At 41.4% G+C, this 25,551-nt stretch overlaps 1 protein-coding gene across 1 annotated transcript; it reads left to right on the top strand.

The window, feature by feature from the left end:
• The first annotated feature begins 371 nt into the window (after positions 1 to 371).
• Positions 372 to 25,169, top strand: MAB21L4 (mab-21 like 4). The gene is made up of 5 exons (XM_048506274.1): positions 372 to 903; positions 9,633 to 9,855; positions 12,848 to 13,001; positions 19,133 to 19,489; positions 24,356 to 25,169. The coding sequence occupies exons 1-5, from the start codon at positions 399 to 401 to the stop codon at positions 24,446 to 24,448; spliced, it is 1,332 nt and encodes a 443-aa protein (XP_048362231.1). The 5' UTR covers positions 372 to 398; the 3' UTR covers positions 24,449 to 25,169.
• Positions 25,170 to 25,551: the final 382 nt, after the last annotated feature.

Below are 25,551 nucleotides of genomic sequence, written 5' to 3' on the forward strand. Positions count from 1 at the left end.
GTTAGCCTCACTTTAATTACAGTGAACCATGTGGACTTTATACCTGTTAGCCCAGTTTTTCAAGGTTGCTGGGTGGAATGGTTTTATGATACCAGAATAGGAAGTGAGACAGCCAGATGCCTCTCTTGGTTTACCTTAACATACCAGTTTGACAATGACTGTTTTAAAATAGCTTGGCACTCTATCAAGTATGTTACAGGAAAACATTACATTTGTTAATGCTTCAATGAAATTTCACTCCACACTCTGCTCCTCCCTGTTCCAACTCGCTCTACCTTGCCATTCCCCTCCCTTTTTCAGACATATCCATGTGTATACAGCTGCATCAATGTGTTGTCTGCTTCCATACAGCATAAAGCAGCTTTCAGAAAGGCTTTCTTCTCTTCTAGCCTTTAGCCATGACTGCCAAGGTTCCTCAGTGGCAGAGCTATCTTCAAGTGATTCTGTCTCGTGAGGACCAGAGAATGGAGTATTTCCAGAAGGCAGAGAATATTCTGCTCATTGTGCTGGAAAGAGTCAGTTCCATGGACCCTAGGTTCATGGTTGATTATTCAAGAAATCTGGAAGCCTTGGAATTTGCACTCCGTGCCACGGAAGATGAAGTAACTATGGAGGTTCCTTTGTGCATTGATGCTGATGCTCTTCTTGTACAGGAGTGTTCAGGTGAACAGAGTGACTCTGAAAAAGTTACGTATGGAAACTACCAGATGCCAGGCTCTTGCTATTTGGCAGTTCCGAAGGAAGGAGATCAGCTGGAAAAGTGGACCAAAGAAGATGTATTCAGTACAGTAGGCAGCACTGAATCCAGTGGCCACATTGTACCAGGCAAGATCCTCCGACTTCTGAAAGACCTGCTTGTGGCTGCCATTGTTCACTGCAAGCGTCAGTTCCTCATCAAGCCAGGTAATCTAGGAGGAAAACAGAAAATCTATGAGTTTGGGAGGGGAGGGAAGAAAAGAGGGATTGGACAAAGAATTGACAAATTATATAAAAGAAGGTTTGCTATAGGGATTCATACACGGCAGGGTATGGCTTTTAGATAGATGATGTTTGACTGAGCTGTATGCACGTGTTTGTGCTGGGGGCACATAGTGACAAACAAAGCTGACTTGAATTGTATATGCTAAGGCAGGGTATGGCTTTTAAAATAAAATACATTGCTTGCATAATGGTAATACTCATAAACAAGGATAGCCGTAGGATGGGGTGGGGCTCCTTTTGTGCAGTCAAAATATCCGTTAACTGCATTTCAGCCTTTATTCAGTAGGATTCCATAGTGGAGTAACCTATTCAGCCACAACAAATGGGTTGATGAGGATAGCCATGTTGCTGCTGCTGCTGCTAGTAATACTTTAATGTCTAGCTATTCCCACGCAAGAGGGGTGATCTATTTTATTAAAAATAAAATAAAATGAAGGTTGCTGATTGCTTCTACATTTTCCCCCCAGATTTTTTTTAAATTATGCAAGCATTAGGTTGAAGAGCTGTGTATCTCATCATTAATTGAATCATACAACCCAACCCCCCCGGTGATATTCACACAATCACAGACTTGTATTATATCTAAGGCTGCAGTATATGGTAAAATATTTTATTTTGCTAAAAACAAAACACTGTATTTTTGAATACACGACAAAACTTATATCACTACAGCAAAAATACAACCCTGAGGGAAGCCTAGAGGAATGTGAAGAACCAATGAGCAACACATGCTGATTTATTGTGCAACTATAAATTGATCATGGGCAAAGAAAGGTTCTCAGTGAAATAATCCCATTTATATAATGTGAAAACAACATGAAAAGTGTGTGTGATCAGTATCAAGTTAGAGGTCTGGAAGCTGTGTGATTGCTCTGAAAAAAAATTCCACAAGTCTTGAAGACTGCTGGATCACTGTCTGGATGGATGCTCCAGTCAAATCATCTCTACATGACCATCTGATCCATTGTTCAAAAAACCAAAGGCAATGTATGGTAATCCTGGCCACAGCCTTATTATATTCCATACATCATGGAAGCATGGTAGAGCTAACTTCAATAATGACAGAATGGAACAAAGCTGTTAAATGTCAAAATGATGCCAAGCTGAAAGAAAGTCACCATCAAGGTATTGTAAAATAAGGTGGCACTCATGGAACTTTGTACGTTTCGGAGTTTTGCTCCTGAATTTTTGTGTTCTCTCTTTAGAGTAACTATTCCTTTTCCTTGTTGCTAAAAGGAAGGGTGTAGAATAGATTGTAACTGGAATTGCATCGAGCAGTTCAGATTTTATGTAAAATGCCTTCCTCTGTTCCATTTCTAAGATTCTGTGTTGCCCTGGCAATAGCATAACGTAAGTTGCAAAATTTGCAACATATTCCCATAAAGGGAGCATATCAAACCACATTGCTAACTGTTGGAACAGGTTCACCTCCGTGGTTGTAAGTAACAGAGGATATGGCTGGTAGGGATCCAGGACTCAGGAGACACTTCTTGGCAACATGTATTTGGCAGTTTGCCAACACATCTTCTTTGAAAAATGTGGACTTGGATCAGACACTGAAGGAGGCCGTTCTATATTTACACAGGGTGTGGTGTCAGTTCTTTCTCTAACCCTCCTTTCCCACCTGAAAATCCTCTCCAAACTATTTATGTATTATTTCTTCAAGCAGTGAAGGGTGTTATGTTTTGAATACTATGATATATTCTTTTTTTAAAATTTAAAGGCCTACCATTCTTGCAAGGAACTCAGGGCAGTGTACATGGTTTTTTGCCTTCATGGTGGCCGTGTGAGACAGGGTAGGCTAACAGAGAGCAAGTGGCCCAAAGTTACTCCATGAGCTTAATGGCAGACTGATTCCATGCCATCAGAAAAAGGCACTGAAATTTGGCAGGCAGGATCCTGTGGATGGGAAGGGGTATAATTATGGTGGCCAGCTTTTGGTTAGGAATTACCTGGAGACTTTTGGGATGGAGCCTTGGGCCTTTCCCCACTTTCGTCCTTCCCCTCTATGCCACGCGCTGCTCTCTTGAAGCGCCACAAGAGCATCCCAGGTGTACTGAGCCGTCTCCCACGCACCCCGCCACTTCTGCATGGGGTCATCAAAAGGCGCCGTTGAGAAGAGCGCCTGGGATGCTGCGCGCTGAGGGGCGCGGCAGCAGCAGCTTCGGGGTGGCTGCGCTGTCGCCGCCCCTCTCAGTGGGGAGTGCTGAGGGACCCCGCGCTACTCTCCTCGAGTAGCGCGGGGCTTAAGGGAAGTGGGGAAAGGCCCTTTGAGGTGGAATCTGGGGAGGGGGAGAGACCTCAGCAGGCTATTATGCAATAGAGCCCTCCGGGGGTGGGCGGTATAAAAGTAAAATAAATAAATAAATAAATAAATAAATAAATAAAAAGATGATGATGATGATGATGAGGATGATGAGGATGATGATGAGGATGATGATGAGGATGATAGTAATAGAGTTCACCCTCCAAAGCAGCCAGTTTCTTCAGGGCAGCTGATCTTGGTTGTATGACAGGGAGATTGGCAACCCTAGTTTCAATCCTCCAAAATTCTGTCCCAGTTGAAGGGCGGGCGGGGGGGGGGGGGATTACAGCCAGAAATGTGATTTCCCTGAAACCAAAACAAACTGAATAACTATAATAAATGAAGCTATTTGAACAAAACCTAATAATATTTTGAAAGGAAAATGGATTGTTTTGTAAATTGTACACATTCTTACTTGCTAGACATTCACAATGTTCACTGATGCAGTTCTAAGCAGAGTTAAATCTGTTTAAGCCCACTGAAATCCCGGGCCAAAATTACAATATATTGTTCCTTAGTGACCTTTGCTCTATCTCCTCTGTTTGGAAATAAAGACTATGCTGTTGCTATGCAAGTCTTGACTGGCTGGTAAGGGGAAAGTTTGGATGGAATTTTTGCTTGTTTTGAGCCAAAGGACGCCCCCCACCCCCACATTATACCTTTGTTAGTTTTCCATGTCTTCCTTGCTGATGCTACATCCTGTACTCCTTCATTGAGTTCAGTCCTGGTATCTTTGGCAAATTAGGAAGAAATCCCAGGAAATCATTGAACACTTGAATCACTGTGATGATCCCCCTTGAGTCAGATTTGACAGTGCGGATGGGGAGTCTCAGGTATTGCCTTATTTATTATCACTTGATCCTAGGATCACATCTCAACACTGAAGGATTTTGGCTGTTCTATGGTAGACATCTCTGCTGGAGGATTATAGGGGTTATCAACAGGGTTTTTGGGGCTGACTACAGAATTTGTTCAGTTCCATTTCTTCCCTGGCACAGACCTGACCCCATGTACTGCTCTGAGGTCTTGGAAGAAGATGAATAGAATAAAAAAGCAGCACCCTGTGAAATGAATGGTGCAGGAAAAGAACCAACAGACACAGCTAAGAAAATGAATGCTCACAAACAAATCAAAGCCTAAACACATCCCCAGCCTTTTCCCCTGTTGCTCCTACTGCACCCATGATGGTAGGGGATCTGTAACAAGATATTCCCAGGGTTTTAAAAAAGGGAATAGTGCCTGTGCAAGGGCTCAGTTCATGCTACAGCTGTGGTATGAGGGAAGAGGGGGCTTAATCCTCCCTCTATGCAGTTTTGTTGGTTTAAACCAACAGCCCTACCTTTATCAGCACCATAAACGGTAAGTAATTGGCAAAGGCAATAAGAGTTTTTGTATTTTTTTCTTCTACCAGGATTTATCACCCCAATAGGCTGGGGATTATTTGATCAGCAAGACTGCATGGGGGAGGAGGAGATTACTTCCTCTTTCCCTTTGCACTGTAGTCCCAGTTCAAATCAGAGTTGTATGCAACAACTATTTCCTTTTAAGAACTGGTGGGAAATTGGACTCAGTTTCCTATGTATCCTTCTTGCAGGAGTCCTTTCAGAATGGTACCTTTATCACTTTTAAGGATTCTTTCAACCTGTTTTGATTTTTCTGTAATGGTTTATGTTGTAAAATGTTGCTACTCAGACAAAGTTCTGTTGTTATACTACTCTTCCGGCAATGTTCCTTTGGTAGTCAAGGTATAAATTATCTCACTTGACAGGGGGCATATTTTGCTAGTTTTTAATTGCTGCTGCTTGCAATAGTCAGAGTTCCTGGAGCAAATTACTAGGATTGCTTGTTCAACTATTTGGCGAAGAAAATGTCAGTGTTAAACCCCTCAAGGGGACTAGAGCCCAAGAAGCAGCAGCTTGTTCAACTATTGTGTGGGTTGATTTATCCATGATTTGCTGTGAAGCAAGCAAAAAGTAATTTCACAACCAATTTACACTTCAGCTTATATTTTAGAAAGAATGCTGAACTCATTTAGTTTTGCACACATAATGTATGGTTCTACTCATTGTAGGTTTAAAATAATACTGCGTTTTATGCAAAAGAATTGAGAATAACAACACAATCAGTCTGAGAAAAATCAAACTATAGATCATGTCTGTTAGTGTTACTAAACTACAAAGAATGCTCAAAACCAAAATTACATCTGAGATTCTCTGGGGAAACAACATGACAAAGTTGTCATAACAAGCTGAATAAGGTTTAAAAATTAGTAGGAAGGATAGAGAACAATAGAATTGGCATAAGGAGCTCAATGGCTATGATTCAATGGCAATGAATCTATTTTTCGACTCTCTTAGTACTCCCATTCTCTCATAGGAAGATTACTACAAGGAAACCAGGGTTCAGTTCCATTATTCCTTGAAACTAACAGTATGATCTACCTCATGGGGTTTTGTTTATTTGTTTCATTTATATCCTACCTTTCTCTCCAGTAGGGATCGAAAGCATTTTACAGCATTCTCCTTTACTCCATTTCATCTTCACCACAACCCTGTGAGGATGAACAGCCACACATGTATGACTGTTCTAAGGTATGACTGTAGTAATACATCTAAGAGCAGTAATACATCTAAGATTGTATTACTGCTCTAAATGTATGACTGTTCTAAGGTCACTAGCAAGTTTCCAAGGCAGAGCGGGGATTCAAATCTGGATCTTATAGATCCTAGTCCAGGGGTAGGGAACCTGCGGCTCTCCAGATGTTCAGGAACTACAATTCCCATCAGCCTCTGTCAGCATGGCCAATTGGCCATGCTGGTAGGGGCTGATGGGAATATGGATATCTAGTGAGTTCCTGGATGAGTCACCACTAGAACCATTACACCAGACTGGTATACTACGCAGAGCTCCTTGAATGAAAGGTGGAATCAAAATGTTGTAGTAAATTAAATGGGTAGAGTCTGCCTCAGTAGTTTAGATTATGTTCTGCCAGACTACATTTAGAACCCGTTGGCATCCTAGTATTTTTTTTCACTTAAATAAATTATACCTTAGGGATTCTATACACCAGAGATCCAGAATGTTATGTTTCATATCTAATGTACATGCAGCCTAAGTACACAAAGGAACAGCTTTCAAGAACAATGGCTAGCTTTGCAGTTGTCATAATAGTAAATGAATATGTGGTCAGGATTTCTTAGCAACCTATCAGTCAAACAGAACCTGAAATACTATTGTAGAAATGGTATCATGAAGCAACGTGGGGCTCTTAAACCTACTCACTACAAGTTTATTTTTATCCACTTCTCTTTATATGGATATGAAGAATACTTTGAAATGCAGTATTCAGCAAATGCTGGATAGTGGTGGCTTGAGTCTTTAACCTACCATGAAAGTTACCCATGGAAAGTTACCCATGGAGGTCTGTTGGTGGCCAGGGGCAAGCCACGCTGAGGCTGAACAGCACTGCTAGTATTGTCGAAGGCTTTCACGGCCGGAATCACTTGGGTGCTGTGTGGTTTCCGGGCTGTATGGCCGTGTTCTAGCAGCATTCTCTCCTGACGTTTCGCCTGCATCTGTGGCTGGCATCTTCAGAGGATCATCTTCAGGATCCCTCTGAAGGTCTCAACCATCAGGCTCTAATGCTGCTAAGGAACACGGAAAAATGCTGCTAAGCTATTGTCAATACAACACCTGCTTACTATGAGTGCTAATTTAGTCAGCAGCAGAAGCAGACAACAAAAGCTTACCCCATGCCTTCTCCCGTACCTCTACTTGGTAGGCTGGTGCTGTTTGGCTCAGTTGCTCCTGGGACATTTTGATGACTCATTCTCCCCCTGGTCTGGAATATACAAAAATACCAAGAAAGAATCTTGGCTGTGGATATCAAGTAGCTAAAATGTCATGATAATAAGGAAGCAACTACTTCAGAAATGCAAACTGGTTTGGATAGCATGATAGTAAAGTATATGAAGAAAATGTGAAAGAAGATTGAGAAAGCACCTCCTCCCTCGCTGGTCACTGGATCTTTTGGATCCAGCCAACTACTGCCCAGTTTCACATTTGGTAAGGTAGTTGAGAAAGTAGTGGCTGATGGGTTTCTGCAAGAAATCAGAAGTAACAAGAGTAAAAGTGAACAATTTTTATTAAAAGGGTAAAAATAATAAACACACAAGCACACAAATCAAAGCAGCAGAAAATTCACACATTCCTAGGATATAGATAGTGATGAGGGTAAAAGAACAGTGAGGGATTTTTGAGGAATAAAGGTAATAATTACTTGATGTAGAAGTGGATTAGTATGATGAACAGAGTTCAGCGATCTGTATTGAGCTACGGTAGAAGAAAGGCAATGCGTTGGGAACAGTATCAACCAGACAGAGAGATGTCCAGGGAAATACTGAACACTAGGTGCTTGGCGAGGGGGCTAATTATGAGGAGAAATGGGCCCTCAGATTATGCGAAGTGACTCTAATCTCCCAGGGCAAAGGCAGTCCTTAATCTAAGTGGTGGATGCTTAAATTACGTGATGGGTACTGAAAGTTAATGTTTGACACTTAGACTTAATGTTCTAAGCCAAGGAGTGTCTGAAGATATTTAGATTTGGTGGTGGTGGTGGTGGGGAAGCTGACTCAGTCATAGCTATGGGTCAAATCCAATGTAAATGAAGGTGGTCTTGGGAGAGGTTATTCAGAAACTAGAAGACAAGATTAGTATTTTAGAAGAATGGCTGGCAGGAACTTCTTGATGAATCATATTAGCATAATCTTTGTTCACAGAGGCAGGTATGCTGAGGTTGGAGGTGAGAACTGGCTTTCCAAACTGTAGGTACTGTCTTTTCCTTAATCTCTTTAGGAAAAGGCATCATAGGCTTGCTTTGCAAGCTGATGTTATTGGGGGCTATTCAGAGGGGAAATTACGCCTGGGGTGCGCGTGCACCCTGTGCTCCTGCCGTGGTATTGCTCGTCCTGCCACACCCCCTTGATGGCCTGGCTACGCCTCCGCCGCTGCTTCGCCTGGGCGTCATGTCTCCCCTGCCCCGTGGGTGCTACACCACTGGGGCTATTTCAGATAGGACTCTATCCTTGTGGGTAACAAATGCAGAGGATGGTCTATGCCACGCCAAGGGTTGGCAGGATGGGTAGAGACATTGTTCTAAAAAGGGGGGCTCCTCCACTCACCATAGTTCTGTATGGTAACATTGGGATGGATGACACAGAGTCAGTTGAACCTAAATCCATTGAAGATGCAGATCTTGAGGCTGAGCCAGGAAGGGAAGGATTGGGACGCCAAGTCCCAGCTCTTGACAGAGTGCAATTGACACTAAATTGGTGTTTTTTCATTTGCAGGACAAGTTGTGCCCTACCTGTCCTGCCCTGACCTATCCACAGTGATCCATGCAATGGTCACATCCAGGCTAGACTACTATGACTCTCTCTTTGCAGGTCTGCCCTTGAGACTGCTCTGGAAACTTCAGCTGTCCTGGTTGTGACTTGGATGCTGTGGAAAACCTATATTAATCCTGTGCTCCATTAGCTGCATTGGCTCCAAGTGGAGCACTAAATCAGGTTCACCTTTCTGGTGCTAACCTTCAAAGCCCCAAATGGTCTTGGACCGTCGTACCTGTGAGACCACCTCTCCCAATACACCTCCTAAAGATCATTACACTAGGCAAATAACAACTTGCTGGTGGTTCTTGGCCCAATGGCTATCTGGCTGTCCTCAACCAGAGCCGGAGTCTTCCATCTCTGGCTCTGACCTATTGGAATAGTCTGTCAAATGAGCCCAGGGCCCCGTGGGATCTATCACAGTTCCACCGAGCCTGTAAGACTGAGTTGTTCTGCCAGGCCCAGTGTTGAGGATATCAACGTTATCTATTCAGCACAGCTGGCCTCCCTTGCCTTTAAAAAAAAATTAAGTATGAATACATTTAACCTAGCCCATCATTTGCTGGGTTTTGTTTTATTATATAACTCCATGATTGAATACTGACCATTTTGTATGTTATTTTATTGTATTTTATATGAGGAGTAATGTTGTAAACTGCTCTGAACTTGTGTAAGCAGGGGAGAGCGATCTAATAATAGAATGAATGAATAAATAAATAAACAAACAAACCCTCTGAGTTGGAAATTCCTGGGGATGTGGGAGTGGAGCCTGGGGAAGGGGGGATTGGGGGGAGGGGCCTTGGTGGGATTTAATGCATTAGAGTTCACCCTCCAAAGCAAAGAATCAATTTTCTTTGGGTAAGCTGATTTCTACAGGAAATAAACAGTAATTCTGATATCTTCAGGCTCAATCTGGACGTCAGGTTGGCACCCTAGTTCATTGTCTTGCCCTTCTTCAGGTGAACTCAGCGCAGAGAGGCTAAAGGAAGATGATATGCAACTTCCATTGCTGATATCCAGTGGCTGGAAAATGATCTGCTTCAACATTGTCCCTGTAGTGAGAAAAAAACAGAACGCTCTGAAGTTCAACAACAATTTGCAAGACAGAGGTTTTCCAGAGGGCATCATGTGGAAAGTCACTCAGGAGGCTGACTACATCCCTGCCAGTTACTATCACTGGAGGTAAATGTGATTCTGTGTTGTTCAATATAAGTTGGCCTGAGACAAAGGCCCCTTCCGCACATGCAAAATAATGTGTTTTCAAACCACTTTCACAACTGTTTGCAAGTGGATTTTGCTATTCCGCACAGCTTCAAAGAGCACTGAAAGCAGTTTGAAAGTGCATTATTCTGCATGTGCGGAAGGAGCCAAAGGGTAGATTTCTGAGAGCCTTTATGACATCCCCCCTTGCCAGACCCAATGGCCAATCTTTGCAGTCTTGCAGGATCACCCTCAGGCTCACCAGGCCTCAAAATGGGAATTTTCTAACAGCATGCAGAGAAGGCTGGAGGACATACTCCCACAAACCTGCATACTGGCCAAGTCTAACCTGTAGTACAAACAGCCTTTGTGCACCTGAGGCATGCATGAGGATAGCAAAAATTCCATGGATTCTACCAATCACTTTTTGATGTAACTCTAAAGTATTCTAGTTATTTTCTATGATAATATGGGAGAGTAATGAAAGAAAAATGTTGCACAAACATTAAACAGTGTGCTCAGCACTCCATATTCTGCCATATTCTGCCAAGGCTTTATTTAACATTTTAATCAACTCCAGAGAAAGGGACATCTATTTTTGCTCCACTTCCCAGCTTCGCCTAAGACTTATTTACAGAAATGCTAAAATATGGATTTTATGTTGCAAGTAAACATCATCTGGGCTAATTCACAGCTAGGCTGTTTTCAGCAATGAAATAAAACCCATGTCCACATTTCTCAAGCTTATAAGCAGAACAAAAAAAGCAATGCTGATTATAATGTGCATTTGATTTAAAAATGGGTCTTACCCTCTATAAACTATTCAGCAGAATTCTGTTAACAGACCAAAGAGTGTTACCTGTAAAATGCTGTTAATACTGCAGCTTGGAGTTCAGGTTAGCAAAATGCACATTTTTTTGCCTGCAGAAAAATGTTAATTCCTTCTGAAACTATTCATTACCACAGAATGCATGCCATATCATATTCCCTAATGAGATATAAACAAGTTGGATGCATATTCCTCAAAGATTATTTAGGTATATGGTTTAGATTAAAATAAGAGTTTGGATTAGATAATCAATTCGAGCTGTAATTCAGTGGTAAAATTCTATAATGTAAAATGACAATTCTTGGGACAATTAACTCAGTATCAAGAGTCTGCAGTATCCTAAACCATGCTTGATATTTTTTAATTACTAGAGAAGATATCTCCATTACTTTCCAAGTTAGCTTGTTCAGACATGAGTATCTCCTCCTCATCTCTTCATAAAATCTCTGAAGGGTGGGAATCAAACAGTAGGCTGTATACATTTTATAAAAATGAACCAGATGCTATTTTAAATTCTTAATTGCAGTGTTTTGCTCATAGGAATGTACAAGATGTTACCACTTTGGTGTTGAGAGGTATAGAACTGAAAGCCAGTACTGATGTTTTGCAAGAAAACTGTGCTATTTAAGCTCAAAATAATGACCTACACTTGAGACATCATTCCCACAACATGAATCCCTGTTTTCACATAACCTTAGCAGCAGCAGGGAGAAGGGAGTATAAGACCTGGTTCTTATCAGCCACTGGAGAGATTTTGAACTGCTCTTTGGAGAACTTGGTGTCTATCTGTGGAGGATTTAAATATTGTCTGGACAGTACTGTGACACTTGTTCAGATGATGTCAGTAAACAGGTAGAACCAAAGCTTTGTATAGTTCAGCATAAATAGATCCACTGGGTACATTGATCTTCACTATAATAAATCTGTCCCCACTTGCCCTCTCCTTAATTCTCACTGTAATGCCCACCTCAGAAACAGAGATGCCCATTCTTTGGAGAAGTGCTTGTTTAACAAGTTGAATATGTGGGGGTGGAGGATGAGGTACACTTTGCAGTAATTAGCTCTCAGAGGGCAGTTAACCATGAGAAGTTAACCATGAGAAATTATTTGGTAACCATGAGTTGTTAGCCATGAGAAATTATTTGAAACCTATGTGATTGGGAAGTCACAGCACAACATTATAGTCTGACCTGTTTAAAAGTAGCTTTTCTTCCACATATAGAAAAGGTCCTCCATTTAAATTAGACAAAGTGACCACCTTCTCCATATTTGCTGTACTCCCCATATAGCCATCTGCACAAAAAGCTTGGTGTATTAACAGAGAAGGATCATTGTTAACTTGTATCACCAACTCACACCATAAATGACAGTAAGCATTTTGGCACTATGTTTCATACATATACAAATAGGAACTCGGAAGGACTTGCAGGTGGCATATCATTTACCCCACCACTGCTATTTCCTCTTTCCTTTTCCTGTAAGTCCCCACAGCCTTTCCCTTTTCCCCACTTTTCCTCTCTACCCAACAACCAACCTACAAACAGCCAGTATGGTGTAGTGGTTAAGAACAGTGGACTCTAATCTGGAGAACTGGGTTTGACACTCCCCCTGCCACTCCTCCATTCCCAAACCTTGCCCTCCTCAGACATCAACACAAAATCTCCAGGAATTTCCCAACCTGGAGCTAACAAACCTAGTAAAAATGGGCCTGGAAAGGGCCCTGCCTTCTCCCCATGCCTTTTACTAGCAGAATCAAGACTGGAATCTCTGGCTGCCTAGTAATGGTCGCTATCCGTTCCCACACTTCAGTAGTTCAATTTATCAGTTTCAACTTGTTAAAAATCCCCAATTATTTTTTTTTTTTAGATTTCAGATTGGAAACCGGGGAGCCCTTTTTAGGTTTGCAGAAAAGTCTATCTTTCCCGTTTACAACTCCAGTCACCAGATATGATTTGACTGACCTTGCTATTCTAATATAAGATGATATTAGTTTGTTGTTTCATACCATTCCTTGTTTCATGTTTTAATGTCATGTGGTTGATCTGGTAAACTCAACTGCATTCTATGAGTGCAGAATTAAATACTGCTCTGAAACAAATGGAAAACAAATGATTTCCTCTTCTAGTGACATCTATCTCTTGTTAGATATTCTACCAATCGTCCCTCCCTGAAACTGCTTCAGATTGTGAGCACCCTAAAGGGTTACTATCTGGACAGTCTACGTCTCCTTGACCAAGTCAATCATGAATACTGGAGAGATGAAGACAAGAAAAACTGTCTTACTTTTCACCACTTAAAGGTAGGTGTTTCTGCATTGCTTATCTCCTGATCTTGTGATGTGCCAAAAATTGCCATATATATCCAAGATGTATGGATGAGGCAACCAACTCTAACCCATCTGCTGTTTTTTAAAATCCCACCCTGAAACAGCATCACTTTCAATGTTTAAACTGGGGACCTCAGATTCTCCCTTTAAATTCATGCCAAAGGAGGTGGATTTAAAAGGGTAATCTGGAGACATTTGGGGGGTGCCTGCTGTCAGAGGTGCAATTCTTAAGCTAGCAGCACCAAACTTTCAGGGAATCTTTAGGAGATTCTCCTGATGATACCACCCAGGTTTGGTGAAGTTTGGTTCAGGGGGTCCAAAGTTATGGACCCTCAAATGTGTAGCCCCATCTCCTATTAGCTCCCATTAAAAACGATGGGGGCACCTCCTTTAGGAGTCCATAACTTTGGACCCCCTGAACCAAAACTCACCAAACCTGGGTGGTATTGTCAGGAGACTCTCCCAACAAATCTCTGAAATGTTGGTGCTGCTAGCCTAAAAACTGCGTCCCCTTCAGGCCAAAAACTGAAAAAACCACTTAAAATACAAAAAAACACAAATGGGGGGGTGGAGCTTGGGACATGTAATGGATTTTTTAAAACCTGGGTAACCCCCCCCCCCCTACCTACATCCTTGCTATAAAAATATGAAGACATTAAATTCAAGAAGCAAAATGCCCTGTAAAGAAAGAAGGTTCTTCAGAAATCTAGAAAACATTCTTAATACATTTTGGAGATTTTAGAAGGCTGCTAACATTTGTTTGTTGCTTTTGTCCTGTTCATTTTTAGTGATGTATTTTTGTTAAAAAATCTGCACTCGAATACAGAGTTTTTTCAGTCTAAGATCCTTAACTGGACTAACTGTACATAGGATTGCACTGCTGGTCTTCTGCATTTGAACCATACTATTTTTATCACGTATATTGTTTTTAATATTATTATAAAAGGATTATTTCTGTTTCTTTAGTTTGCATCTATTTTTATTGTAAACCATCTTGGTTGCCCTTGAGCAGAAAGGAGGGGCATAATTGTCTAAATAGAGAAAGAAATGCAAGGTGGAGACACAATGTTCTGATTGGAGAAAATAGGCAGGTTGGTGGTGCACTGCTAAGGCTTCACATTTCTCAGGGAAGTTGGCTCCACAGTTCAAGGCAGCAATTTTGAAGTACCCATGTCGTGTGCCTTGGATAATCCATGTGGATATTTTGGGCCATTTTTGCTAGTATTGTTGCAACTTCACACCTATTGTTTTTACAATGGCAAGTCTCAACATGCTAACTTCAAGAGATTCTATGTGGTTGGCTGGTTTGTACTACTGTTTTTAAAACATGCTCTATCTGTCAACTCTCCAAGGGAGATAACATGGAGGAGCTGAACACGTTTTGCAGAATCTGGGTGTGTGCCATTAACCTTGCAGGCATTTTACTTCTGTAGTTGTTACACCTTGTAATTCTAGCTGGCTGCAATATTCTAGGAAGAATGCCAGTTTTCTAACGAACACATTTTAATAGTTTTGTTTGTTTGTTCTGCTTTATTTGCAAGTTCTACTCTTAATTGGCTTGAAATTGACAGAGATTTCCTTTTTTTGCCTTAATTGCACAAGCACCTTTGTGTCTTGTATTATTTGTATCTTGTTTATCTTATTAGAACTACCTGGGAAGTAATAATACAGTGGTAAGCGACAAATGAACAGGTTGAAAGGCCCATCTCATTAGATAATTTAGACTGGCAAATTTTTGGATATCAATCCTCTGGACACAGACTCTGTCAGTTTCTTTCTAGAGGAGAAGGGGAGAGCCAAGTTGGTACCTATCTACAGCAAGCTCCCCAGGAAATGAATAAACAATTATGATGGTGCTTTCTGGATAATGCTGTTGTTTGTCATATGATGAGACCAATGCTATGCAGCAGTGGGATCAGAGCTAGAGGCTTAGACTTCTGCATTTCTTGGGGGTGGAGTGTGGGATATGAGGCTGAATCTGGTCCAAGATCTAATGGAAATCAAATGGAGATCAGATGGAAGGGGAGGCCAAAGTTGTTAACTGTTGCCACCTCAGTTGTATTCCTGGTGGAATAGCTCTGTCTTACACACCTCTCGAACTGCATCAAATCCAGAAGGGCCTTGGTCTCATTCGACAGAGTTTTGAACCAGGTCAGGGCCAGGGCTGAAATGCCAGGAACCACAAGCAAATTTTAATTTGCTGATTGAGGCCTCCTTTGGAGGATGTAATGGGAGAGATGCTGGCCCCAGACCATTTAGATCTTTGTACGTTAGTACCAAAACCTTGAACTTGATCCAGTACACCATCTGGAGCCAGTGCAGCTGGCAGAGCACAGGTTGAATGTGTGCCTGCCATGAAGTTCCAGAAAGGAGCCTCACTGCTGTATTCTGGACCAGCCGGAGTTTCTGGAGCAGGCTCAAGGGTAGCCCTGTGCAGATGCAGAACTACAAGGGGACCAGGGGGTGCGTATTGCACCAGGCATGTGCCTGGGGGGAAAGCAAAAATTTCAGGTTTGTTGTATTTTTTAGTGTTTTTCAGTTTTTGGCCTGCAGGGGGCACAGTTTTTAGGCTAGCAGCAATAAACTTTCAGGCAGTTTTTGGGAGACTCTTCTGATGAAACCACCCATGTTAGGTGAGGTTTGGTTCAGGGGGTCCAAAGTTATGGACTCCCAAAGGGGGTGTCTCCATCCCCCATTGTTTCCAATGGGAGCTAATAGGAGATGGGGCTACACCTCTGAGGGTCCATAACTTTGGACTCCCTGAACCAAAGTTCACCAAACCTGGGTGGTATCATCAGGACAGTCTCCTAAAAATACCCTGAAAATTTGATGTTGCTAGCCTAAAACTGCACCCCCTGCAGGCCAAAATACAAACTAAAATACAACCACTAAAATACAAAAAACACAAACGAACGGGGGGGGGGGGGGCAGCAAAACTCAGATGTTGCACCGGGCCCCATTTTCCCTAGCCACGCCTCTGGCCCTGTGTAAAGTGAGTTACAGTAATCCACTCTAAAGGTTACTGTGGCGTGGATCACTGTGGCTAAGTTGGTTTGGGGCAGATTGTGTGCCAGTTGCTTCGCCTGGCAAAGATGATAAAATGCCATGTGAGTGGCATGATTCACCTGAACTTCCATCGGCAAGGAGGCATCATGGAACACACCCAGGCTCTTGATATTCAGTGCCGCAGCAAGCTGCACCCTGTCAAGAATCGGCAACTGACACTTTCCCACCCACCCTCTTCGGCTCAGCATTTGTCTTTGCTGGATTTAACTTCAGCTGGCTCTCTTTCATCCATTCCATCACAACCCTTAGACCAGGGGCGATGCAAGGGGGGAAAGCGCCCGGTGCATTGGTGCATCCTCCACCCCCATCCCGCCCCAGAACGCCCCTGGCTTGTCCCAGAACACCCCCGCCACACCCACGCCCACGCCACGCCCACACCACACCCCCACAGGGGTGTGCACCCGGTGTGTTGCGCACCCCTCCGTCCCCTTGGAGCTACACCTCTGCCTCAGACAGCTGACCAAAACACTTGGGGCAACATCTGGATGACTGTCCATCATCAGGTACAACTGGGTGTTATCAGCATATTGAGAATAACCCAGTTTCAAACCACCGGATCAACCCAGCCAGAGGGCAGTAATAGCCAGTAACTATCAATAGCAATATCTGTTGTTTTCCCTTTTTTTCTTTTCTGTCTCTTAATAACAATTAATAAAAATACGTACATGAATAATTAGGATGTATGTGTATTTCTTAATATTTACGTAAAAGGTTTGTTCCAAAGTATGCATGTAATGATCAAAACATATGTGTGATATTTTCTCATGACATCTGAAGTTTATTCTATGTGGTTCTTACATTATGCAAGTTTGGCCACCCCTGATCTAGGTAGGAAGAGGGTCCTTGGTAACACTCCCCCATATAGCAAAAGATAAATTGGAGATTTGTTTCTCTAAGGCAGGGGTACAAGGACACAATAATAATGCAGTTATTAGTATGCCATCTGTGAAGTCAAACCATAATTATCTTGATCCATTAATCACATCAGTTCATTTCAGAGGTACCCATTTTGATTTGTAGTAGTACAGCTAGATTCAGTAGCACTTTGGAGACGAACAAAATTTTTGTGGTATAAGCAGAGGCGTTCCTCCCATTTGGCAAAGTGGGCAGTTGCCCAGGGTGCCCCCTTGTGGTGGGCGCCAGAAATGCAGGTTCGTTTGTGGGATTTTTCTATTTTCAGAGTTTCTTTCCTGTTTTTGGCCTGCAGGGGGCGCAGTTTTTAGGCTAGCAGCACCACAATTTCAGGGATTTTTCAGGAGAGTCTCCTGATGATATCACCCAGGTTTGGTGAGATTTGGTTTAGGGAGTCCAAAGTTATGGACTTCCAAAGGGAGTGCCCCATCCCCCATTGTTTCCAATGGGAGCTAATAGGAGATGGGGCTACACCTATGAGAGTCCATAACTTTGGACCCCCTGAACCAAACTTCACCAAACCTGGGTGGTATCATCAATAGGTGCTCACGAAGATACTCTGGAATTTTAGTACTGCTATCTTAATAATTGTACCCCTGACAGCAGGCACCCCCTAAAGTTCCCCAGATTCTCCTTTTAAATCCACCCCCTTCCTGCCAATGCTTGTTTTCTTTATTTCCACCTTTGACATGGATTTAAAGGGAGAATCTGAGGTCCCCAGTTTAAACATTGAAAGTGATGCTGTTTCAGGGAGGGAGAGAATCCACCCCAAAATAGCATCACTTTCAATGTTGTTTAAAATGTTGTTTAAGGTGGATTTAAAAGGAGAATCTGGGGTCCCCAGTTTAAACATCATTGAAAATGATGCTATTTGGGGGTGGATTCCGGCATCACTTGTTTAAACTAGGGAGCCCAGATTCTCCTTTTAAATCCACCTTAAAGGGAGAATCTGGGGTCCCCAGTTTAAATAACATTGAATGTGATGCTGTTTCCCCCAATTGGGGGGGGAGGGCTGCATACAACACCATAAAATGTTTTCATAGCAGTAATAAAACATTTTGAAAGCATTTTGAAATTGATCTCAAAAATTATTTCTGCTGTGTGGCGTGGCCTATTGCTGTGTTCAGATTTGTGAGTTGGGGCATGTTCTAATGTGACAGTGACTTTGAAATGACCTGGTGGAAAAAATCATTGTTTGGTCATGGTGGGGGAGGGTGGCTGCCCATGGGGGGGCCCCCCATCAAACTCAGGTTTTGCCCAGGGCTCTAGTTTGCCTAGGTACGTCACTGGGTATAAGGTTTGGGAAGTCAATGCTCCTTTGACACTTGAAAGCTTATATCCCCAAATCTTATTGGTTTCTAAGGTGCTACTGAACATAAAATTTAGCTGTAGTTACATCAGAGTTTGTTGCAGGCTACAGGAAATACATTCTTCAGTTCAACCGCTGATTGCCAGATGGATTGAACTTTCTCTTCCCCTTCCATGCTTTTTTTCTCTCTCTATGGTTCCTTCACAGATAAAATTATCCACTGAAGGTCCCCTCCCCCTCTTATCTTTACCAAAACAAACCAAACAAACCAGCCCTGTGTCTCCTAGGAATTTGTGAAGTTGCTACAAAGACAAATAGGACTTGCTGAACATGAGCACTGTATAACATGAGCAGGCACATGGCAACCTGGAAGAGGCATTCCCCCAACTGGGAAATCCAGGGGAGGGTGTGGTGGGAAGAGCATGAACCCTGCTTTCCATCAGGAGCTTAAACCCTGAGTTTAAGCTCCTGATTACAGCAGGCCTTGGGCTGGGGAATGCAAAATAGCGATTGCCATGTAGACCACATATAAAATTTGGGAGCTCTTCTGCCCTGAAGGTAGATTTGGCAGTTCTGAAGTATATTTTGCCTGCTCAAAGGGCTTATCTAGTCTTTTATGCTTTAATTATCCAAGGCAATAGCAGTGCTCCCCAGGTAGTAGATTACATAGCCAATCAGCCTCCCCTACCTCTGTTGCTTGCCTCATTCAGATTCTGCTTCTTATTGAGAAATACTAGACTTTGATAAACACTCAAAATATAGATTGGAACCTTTTTTTCCACATTGACTTTAGCAATTGTTTATTCTTTCCTCCTAGATGGTGTTGCTCTGGGCCACTCGCTTTTTCTCTTCCCCCGAAGACTGGATGAACCTGGAAGGGTCAGTGTATCGTCTTTTGGTGATTTTGCTTTGCTGTTTAGTGACCAACAATCTCCCACATTTCCTGTATCCTGAACAAAATCTGTTCCAAGTAGAAGGTGCTGACCTGAGTTCATTGTACCCTAAAGTGGAGACCTTTGCTAACAACCCTAAGCGTTTCCTGAAGTTCCATTTTGCTGGAACAGAACACAAAGCACACCACCAGATAGACAATGATCTCAAAGCCTTACTTCACCTCCCAGCTGAAGATAAAGCCTACTGGGACACTGCTTTTTTTGATATGCTGCTTAATAAGGTAATTTGATTCATAACTATTGGGTTTGAGGTGTGTATGATGGCATTCAAATAATAATTTCTTGTCTGCTTCAGTAAATAGCCATGTTGATCTAATCTGAGTCCAGTAGCATCTTAGAGATCAACAAGATTTTAGGGGTATGAACTCCCAAGAGTCAAAGTTCCCTTCATCAGCTACCTAGTCTAAGGTGCTACCAGATTCAAATCTAGTTCCTCACTTTTTATCTATTAATGAGATGTTGGGACTTATCTATGCCCAGTTTCCAAGTGTAACCACTGAATCAGATGACTGTGATAGACAGGAGGCTGTACTGCCTTTGAACGGAAAAACAGTTACTCACCTGAACCTATAGGAGTGCTACTCCAGTATCTAATCACCTTTGAGAAGTGGGATGGAATATTGGAAGGAAGGAGTTGAATTCAGGTCTACCTCAAGGTCTGATTCAGCATAAGAGCAGATAGAGTGAAGGGTAGCTCTTCCTGATAGTGTGGCAGAGTAGATGAGCTCTATATTTAGGAGATAACAAAGTCAATGATTGTTAGGTCTGTCTCTGGTAATGAGCAGTACTTGTACCATTTGGTTTGATTCTTTGGAAGGAGCAGGCTGATGTGGGTGGAATCGTCTGGGGATCTGACCTAATAGCTGGTCAGCAAAAGCCTGTTTGAAAGCATTAAAGGAAATGTATTAAACTACTCAATGAAGCCATAATTTTTAAATTTATGTGCCACAGGCAGGTTTCTCCTCTGTCTGCCAGGATACCTGTGCTGTTGAAACCAACCTGTATATAAATCTTTGTTGTTTACATACTAATCCTGTGTGAGTGATATCCATAATCTCCTTGTACACCACAAAACTTGTGCATTTGCTACTTTTAGAATACCCAAAAAGGGGAAGGTTTGTAGTTTAAAACCAACCTAGATCCTCAAAAGTCATAGGAGGCTGCGTGGGTCCCCTCAGTTGATAGAAAAGGTCTGTCGCAATGATCCATTAACAACTGGCTTATAGGGTTCTTCGGAAGCTGCTCATAGGTAAAACGCCTTTCATAAAAATAAATACGGGGAAGTAATTTTACATGACATTGTATGACATTAAATCAACAGGTAGGTATCTATACTGAAGTTTTTACCACCTTTCAGTGTTTCAACACATAGGTGTTTGAGTTTTGAAACTGTAATTATTGCATTTACATAATCTAAATTTCACATTGAAGAGAGATTGTTAAAAATTATTTTAAGCAACTGTTTTGAAAAATGGACACACCTCCCTGATGAAGCTAAATGTCTTAAGTTATGAAACCATCATTGTCTTAATGAATTTGGCTTAGCTTCCTTTTTAAGATAAGTAATTGAAACTGTCCCCCAGGCTCCTGGGAAGAGTTAACGGTGTGTCTAATTGATATATGGGAGTTAATGAAAAACACACACAATTAGAAGTCAGATTGAAACCAACAGTCCTTCCATGCCTCAACTTGCTATCTTTTCTCAAGGCTACAGTCAAACACAGTGGCTGTGCTTTTCTCCAGAAGCAGTAAGGCATTTATTTTATTATATTTCTGAGATTCACTTTGGATACCCCCATAATGTCTCAGTCCTGACATTCAGAGGGGATAAAAACAAACTATAAGATGTGTTGGAGGTCATTAATTCATAGGGTTGCCATAAATCTGAAGTGACTCAACAATACTTAACACACACATGCATTGCAGTGCAGTCATATGTAGAGAAGTCCTAAAATCCTCCATTGTATTTACAAGTGAACACCTCATGCCAGAGGAGGTGTAGGTTAGGAGATTAATCTTTTTCACTGCCAAACGTATATCCCCTGAAATTTCCCCTTAGTTGCTTTTATCCCTGCCGTATTCTGGATCCATGTCTACCTTGCAAACATTGACCTGGAATCCTGCAGTGATGGAAAATGGAAAATAGGATTAAGCACATGGCACATTCTCTGGTGCAAAATTTTCCCTCTTAAGGTCACTTTGTCATATCTGGATGCAGTGTAATGTGTTGTTTGAGTCACAGGCCCATTGTTGAGGTAAAAGGATAATGAGGAGCTGACTTTCTCCTCTGTTAATAGGTACCCCAAGAGGTAAAAATCACCATGTTTTCAGGGGAAAGAAACTAGCAGCTTTATCATGTGCAGCAGTGGGAAGACATAAGTTCACAAGACAATTTTATAAAATGAATGTTGAGAGGAAATCTCTTCTAGGGCAACCCAGTTCAAAAATGGCAACGCAGATTGGTCCTCAGATCACAGAGATCATCAGAAGAACTATATGACTTTTTCCTGATTTATCTTTTTTGTTTTAAGAATAATCCCAGGATGCAGAATTCTCGGAAGTCTCACGTAGTCCTACAATGGCTTGTCTTTTTAAGTGGGATTGCAATGAACAAGCATCAAGATGCTGCCAAGAAGTAGAAGGTTCCCATAAATCATTGTTTATCTAGATGACATGAGGGAGACAAAGTGTCTCACAGCAGACTACAACTGAAGTGAAAGTCAGACTAGATGAGACAAAGGGGAGATCTCTGACAGAATCTCATTTTTTTAAAGTAGCAGAAAGATGAATAATCCAGTTTGGGGCCATGAGGCTGGGAAAAGGGTGGTTTAACCCTTGCCCTGCCTGTGTCATTTTCCCAATCTAAATCATGCCCCCCTCCGCAACTGCTTTTAGTCATGCAAGGGAAAATATACAGGCATGTGTTTGATGCTTGTTTTTTTGACTGCAAGATAGGCAGATGTATATAAAATACTGTGAGTGGGAAAGGTAAAGTCTTCTCCCTCAACCTGCTTTTAACTTTTTAAATTTTTTTTAAATGGGAGACCTAATAAAGATATATCATTCTATATAATCCTGTCCTATACAGTTCTATATTGTGTCATTCATTTTGGACATAGATGAGTTGAAATGAGGTTTCATATCAACCTTGAGGTTACAGCAATGTAAAATGGAAGTAAGATCAACTTTATCACTAAGTGACCATGATTTCCCTAGTCAGGAGAATTTTTTTGTTATAGTTGTAGATGTGTGGAGTTCTATTCACAGTAATATCAATCAATCAATCAATCAATCAATCAATCAATCAATCAATCAATCAATCAATCAATCAATCAATCAATCAATCAATCAATCAATCAATCAATCAATCAATCAATATGCCTTTTATTAGCATAGTATAACAACAAAATATATAAACATTTAAATAACTAATTAGATATAGATCGGCAGCAACAAGCAAATAAAAAAAAAGCTATCGTTTTAAAATAATGGCCAGGAAGGAAGGAACTGCACAAGTAACATCAAAAGAATGGTCCTGTAAAAGAAAATGTGCAGCATAAGTAGAGTTTTGTATTTTCTTTGCCAATAATAGAGGGTGAATCAAACTTGATCGTACATCGGTATTTAGGACACATTCAAGCAGAATATGAGTCAGGGAGTCAAGTGAGCCACATCGACAGAACCTTTGATGTTTCGGGATTTTTTGGTATCTGCCAGATGACACAGTTAAAGGAAGGCTATTAAATCGGGCCAACATAAAGGCCCGTCGCTGTTCAACAGATAAGGTAGAAACTAAGTATCTAGCTGGGACTCCATACTTAGGAGAAATTCCCAGTGCTCGAGGTGAACAGGTTGGGATCATGATTGAGTAAAAAAAAATGTCTCTCGTGATCTCTCAACCTATCACTAGTTTGAGTCAAAATGAATTTTTCGTTGCTATTGTGTAATGCGGTTATGTCAATTCCAATATGCCTAATTTTTTGGATAATCATTTTAGACCATTTTGAAATATAATTATCTGTAAGAAGATAGTACATCATAGTACTATCATATCATTTTGATTTGTTCTAAAATGAATCTTAAGCCAATACTTTATTGTAGTGATCCAAGCCTTGGTCTCAATTAATGATAAGCCAGCTTCAAGGCATAGTGTGGTAAGGGTTACACTATTAGGAACACCCATAACTCGCCTCAAAAATTTTGTTTGAACATGTTCAGTAAAGGCTTCTATCCATATGGGGATTCCATAGAGGATCTTTGGGACTACTTTAGCTTGAAAGATCTTTAAAGCAGCATCCAGTGAATGATGGCCCTAGTAATATCTTGGTAGCACACACTTCCGCTTCTTAGGGCAGTGATTGGCAGTCGGATGGCAGCTTGATGCCAAATGTATTTACTTAGTAAATTTATAGGGGACGCGTTCCATAAAAATGCTCTAGGGGCTTATAAAATCAAAATACAAAATAACAATTTTAAATAAAATTATATAAAAATATAAATAAATAAAAATAGCAGATTTAAAAAGTAATAAAACAGATTCCAGACAGTCATTAAAACAAATCCTAAAGAAAGACAAGGCAGTAGGCAAAATGATTCTACGTGACACAGAAGAGGGATTCAGTGATCCTGGGGGCCAGCTTTGAGTTCATATTAGTAGACGTCCACTGGAGTCTGAAGAGCAGAGGACTACTGAGAGGACTGTGGTGGAACAGGCAGAAAGAGATGTAGATGTGGGATGCACATGTGTGAAAGAGAAGGAAGAATGGGTCCTAGAAGAAGCCACAGGACAGGTGATGAAAGACCATGAAGTCCATAAGGACACTGACATGTGTTGAAGGGATAAGAATAGGCGTTATGTTTATATATCTTGAGAAACATCTACTGCCTGCCAAAACAGGAACTATTTTCTTCCATTCATCAGAAATAAATACAAGTCACCAAGAATGCATGCAAGTGAAGGTTATCTACCTTAGTTAGTATAACTAAGTACTACCTGTGGATTTGTTTAGAACATTTAATCTTTTGCCCAGCTGCAGTGGTAAAGTCCCAGATGTGTCACACCACTGAACACCTAATTTTTTGTTCAGTTTCAGATGTATGAGATTACGGACACACAGCGAGTTTCCGCTATGTCAAACACCCTGTCAAAAACCAAGAAAAAGGTGACTAATCAGAGATGAAAACATGGAGATGAAAATCCCTGGAATCCCTGACTGGATTTGCTTATTCAGCTTATTTTCTGTGATAAAAATCTGTCTACTTAATAGAACAAGTGAATGCACACAGTATGAGCAAGTTTTTTGCACAATGTAATATACAATCTGAAAGTATTTTGAATCTCAGAGAAGCAAGAGCTGTGAAATACATGGAGAAAGGTGTAAGCTACTTCCACATCCAGCAAGGCAGATTTCCTTTACTGCCTTCCATCTTTACAGACCTGGTGATAACAAGGACAGCAGATGTACTTGCCCTCACACAAGTGAGGCCTTTTTGTGTTAAAGCTCAAGATGCTCTATCTGAAGGAAAAACAAACAGGCTACTGTTTCTGTAGGCTGGTGACTTAAGGGGGGGGGGGTTCTACTGCTCCAGAAAGAGTTTCTAATCCAGCTCCTTCCTTTATCCCAAAGTTCTAAAGAGCGTATTCAGAGTATATCTGATTCCATATCCCTGCAATACAGAGTACATCTGTTTAGAGGACCGTATTTGTGGGCTCTATCTGTGCATGTTTATGTATGCTTTAATAGCAGATGTGGGGACTCTGACAGTTCCAGCCTTAGTGGAATTGCATCCAACTACAACCTATGTTCCTGATGCTTTTATGTGGATCTGGTTACTTGTAACATTCATTATACCTCTGCTAATTCTTATTTGTGGGAAAGTGTACAATATTAAAGCAGTCCTTCATAACCACAAGGCCTTGTGTCTGGTCATTAAATCACTCACTTCTTACCCGTTTCTGGCTCAGAGTTCTACTGTTATATTGTAAATGCATCATTTTTAGATGCTGGCAAGATAAATTGGGTATTATATTTTTAATACAAATCTTTGCCATACATTTGTAATGTACTAAAAACATGTTTATATGCAAGTTTACTACCTATGTGAGGTTAGCCTACAGTGCTAAAAGTGGGCCTGATACCATAGGTTAAGGTCTAAAGTTATATGCAGGTATTTGCAAATTATACCTTTGAAAGGATGTGTTAGGAGAACCTACAGTCCTAGAAACAAACTGACATAGTAAATTGCATTTCATATGCCATTGCAAAGTCATTACTAAAATGTC

This window comes from Sphaerodactylus townsendi, linkage group LG08 (assembly GCF_021028975.2).
Source record: "Sphaerodactylus townsendi isolate TG3544 linkage group LG08, MPM_Stown_v2.3, whole genome shotgun sequence".
In the NCBI taxonomy this organism is placed as follows: domain Eukaryota; kingdom Metazoa; phylum Chordata; class Lepidosauria; order Squamata; family Sphaerodactylidae; genus Sphaerodactylus; species Sphaerodactylus townsendi.

What these genes read in the sequence shown, in the direction of transcription:
- MAB21L4 (XM_048506274.1), top strand. Translation starts at nt 399, where the DNA reads ATGACTGCCAAGGTTCCTCAGTGGCAGAGCTATCTTCAAGTGATTCTG. An exon ending in TCAGTTCCTCATCAAGCCAG is followed by an intron (nt 904 to 9,632) that starts GTAATCTAGGAG and finishes GCCCTTCTTCAG; the next exon opens with GTGAACTCAGCGCAGAGAGG. An exon ending in TTGATATGCTGCTTAATAAG is followed by an intron (nt 19,490 to 24,355) that starts GTAATTTGATTC and finishes TTTTTTGTTCAG; the next exon opens with TTTCAGATGTATGAGATTAC.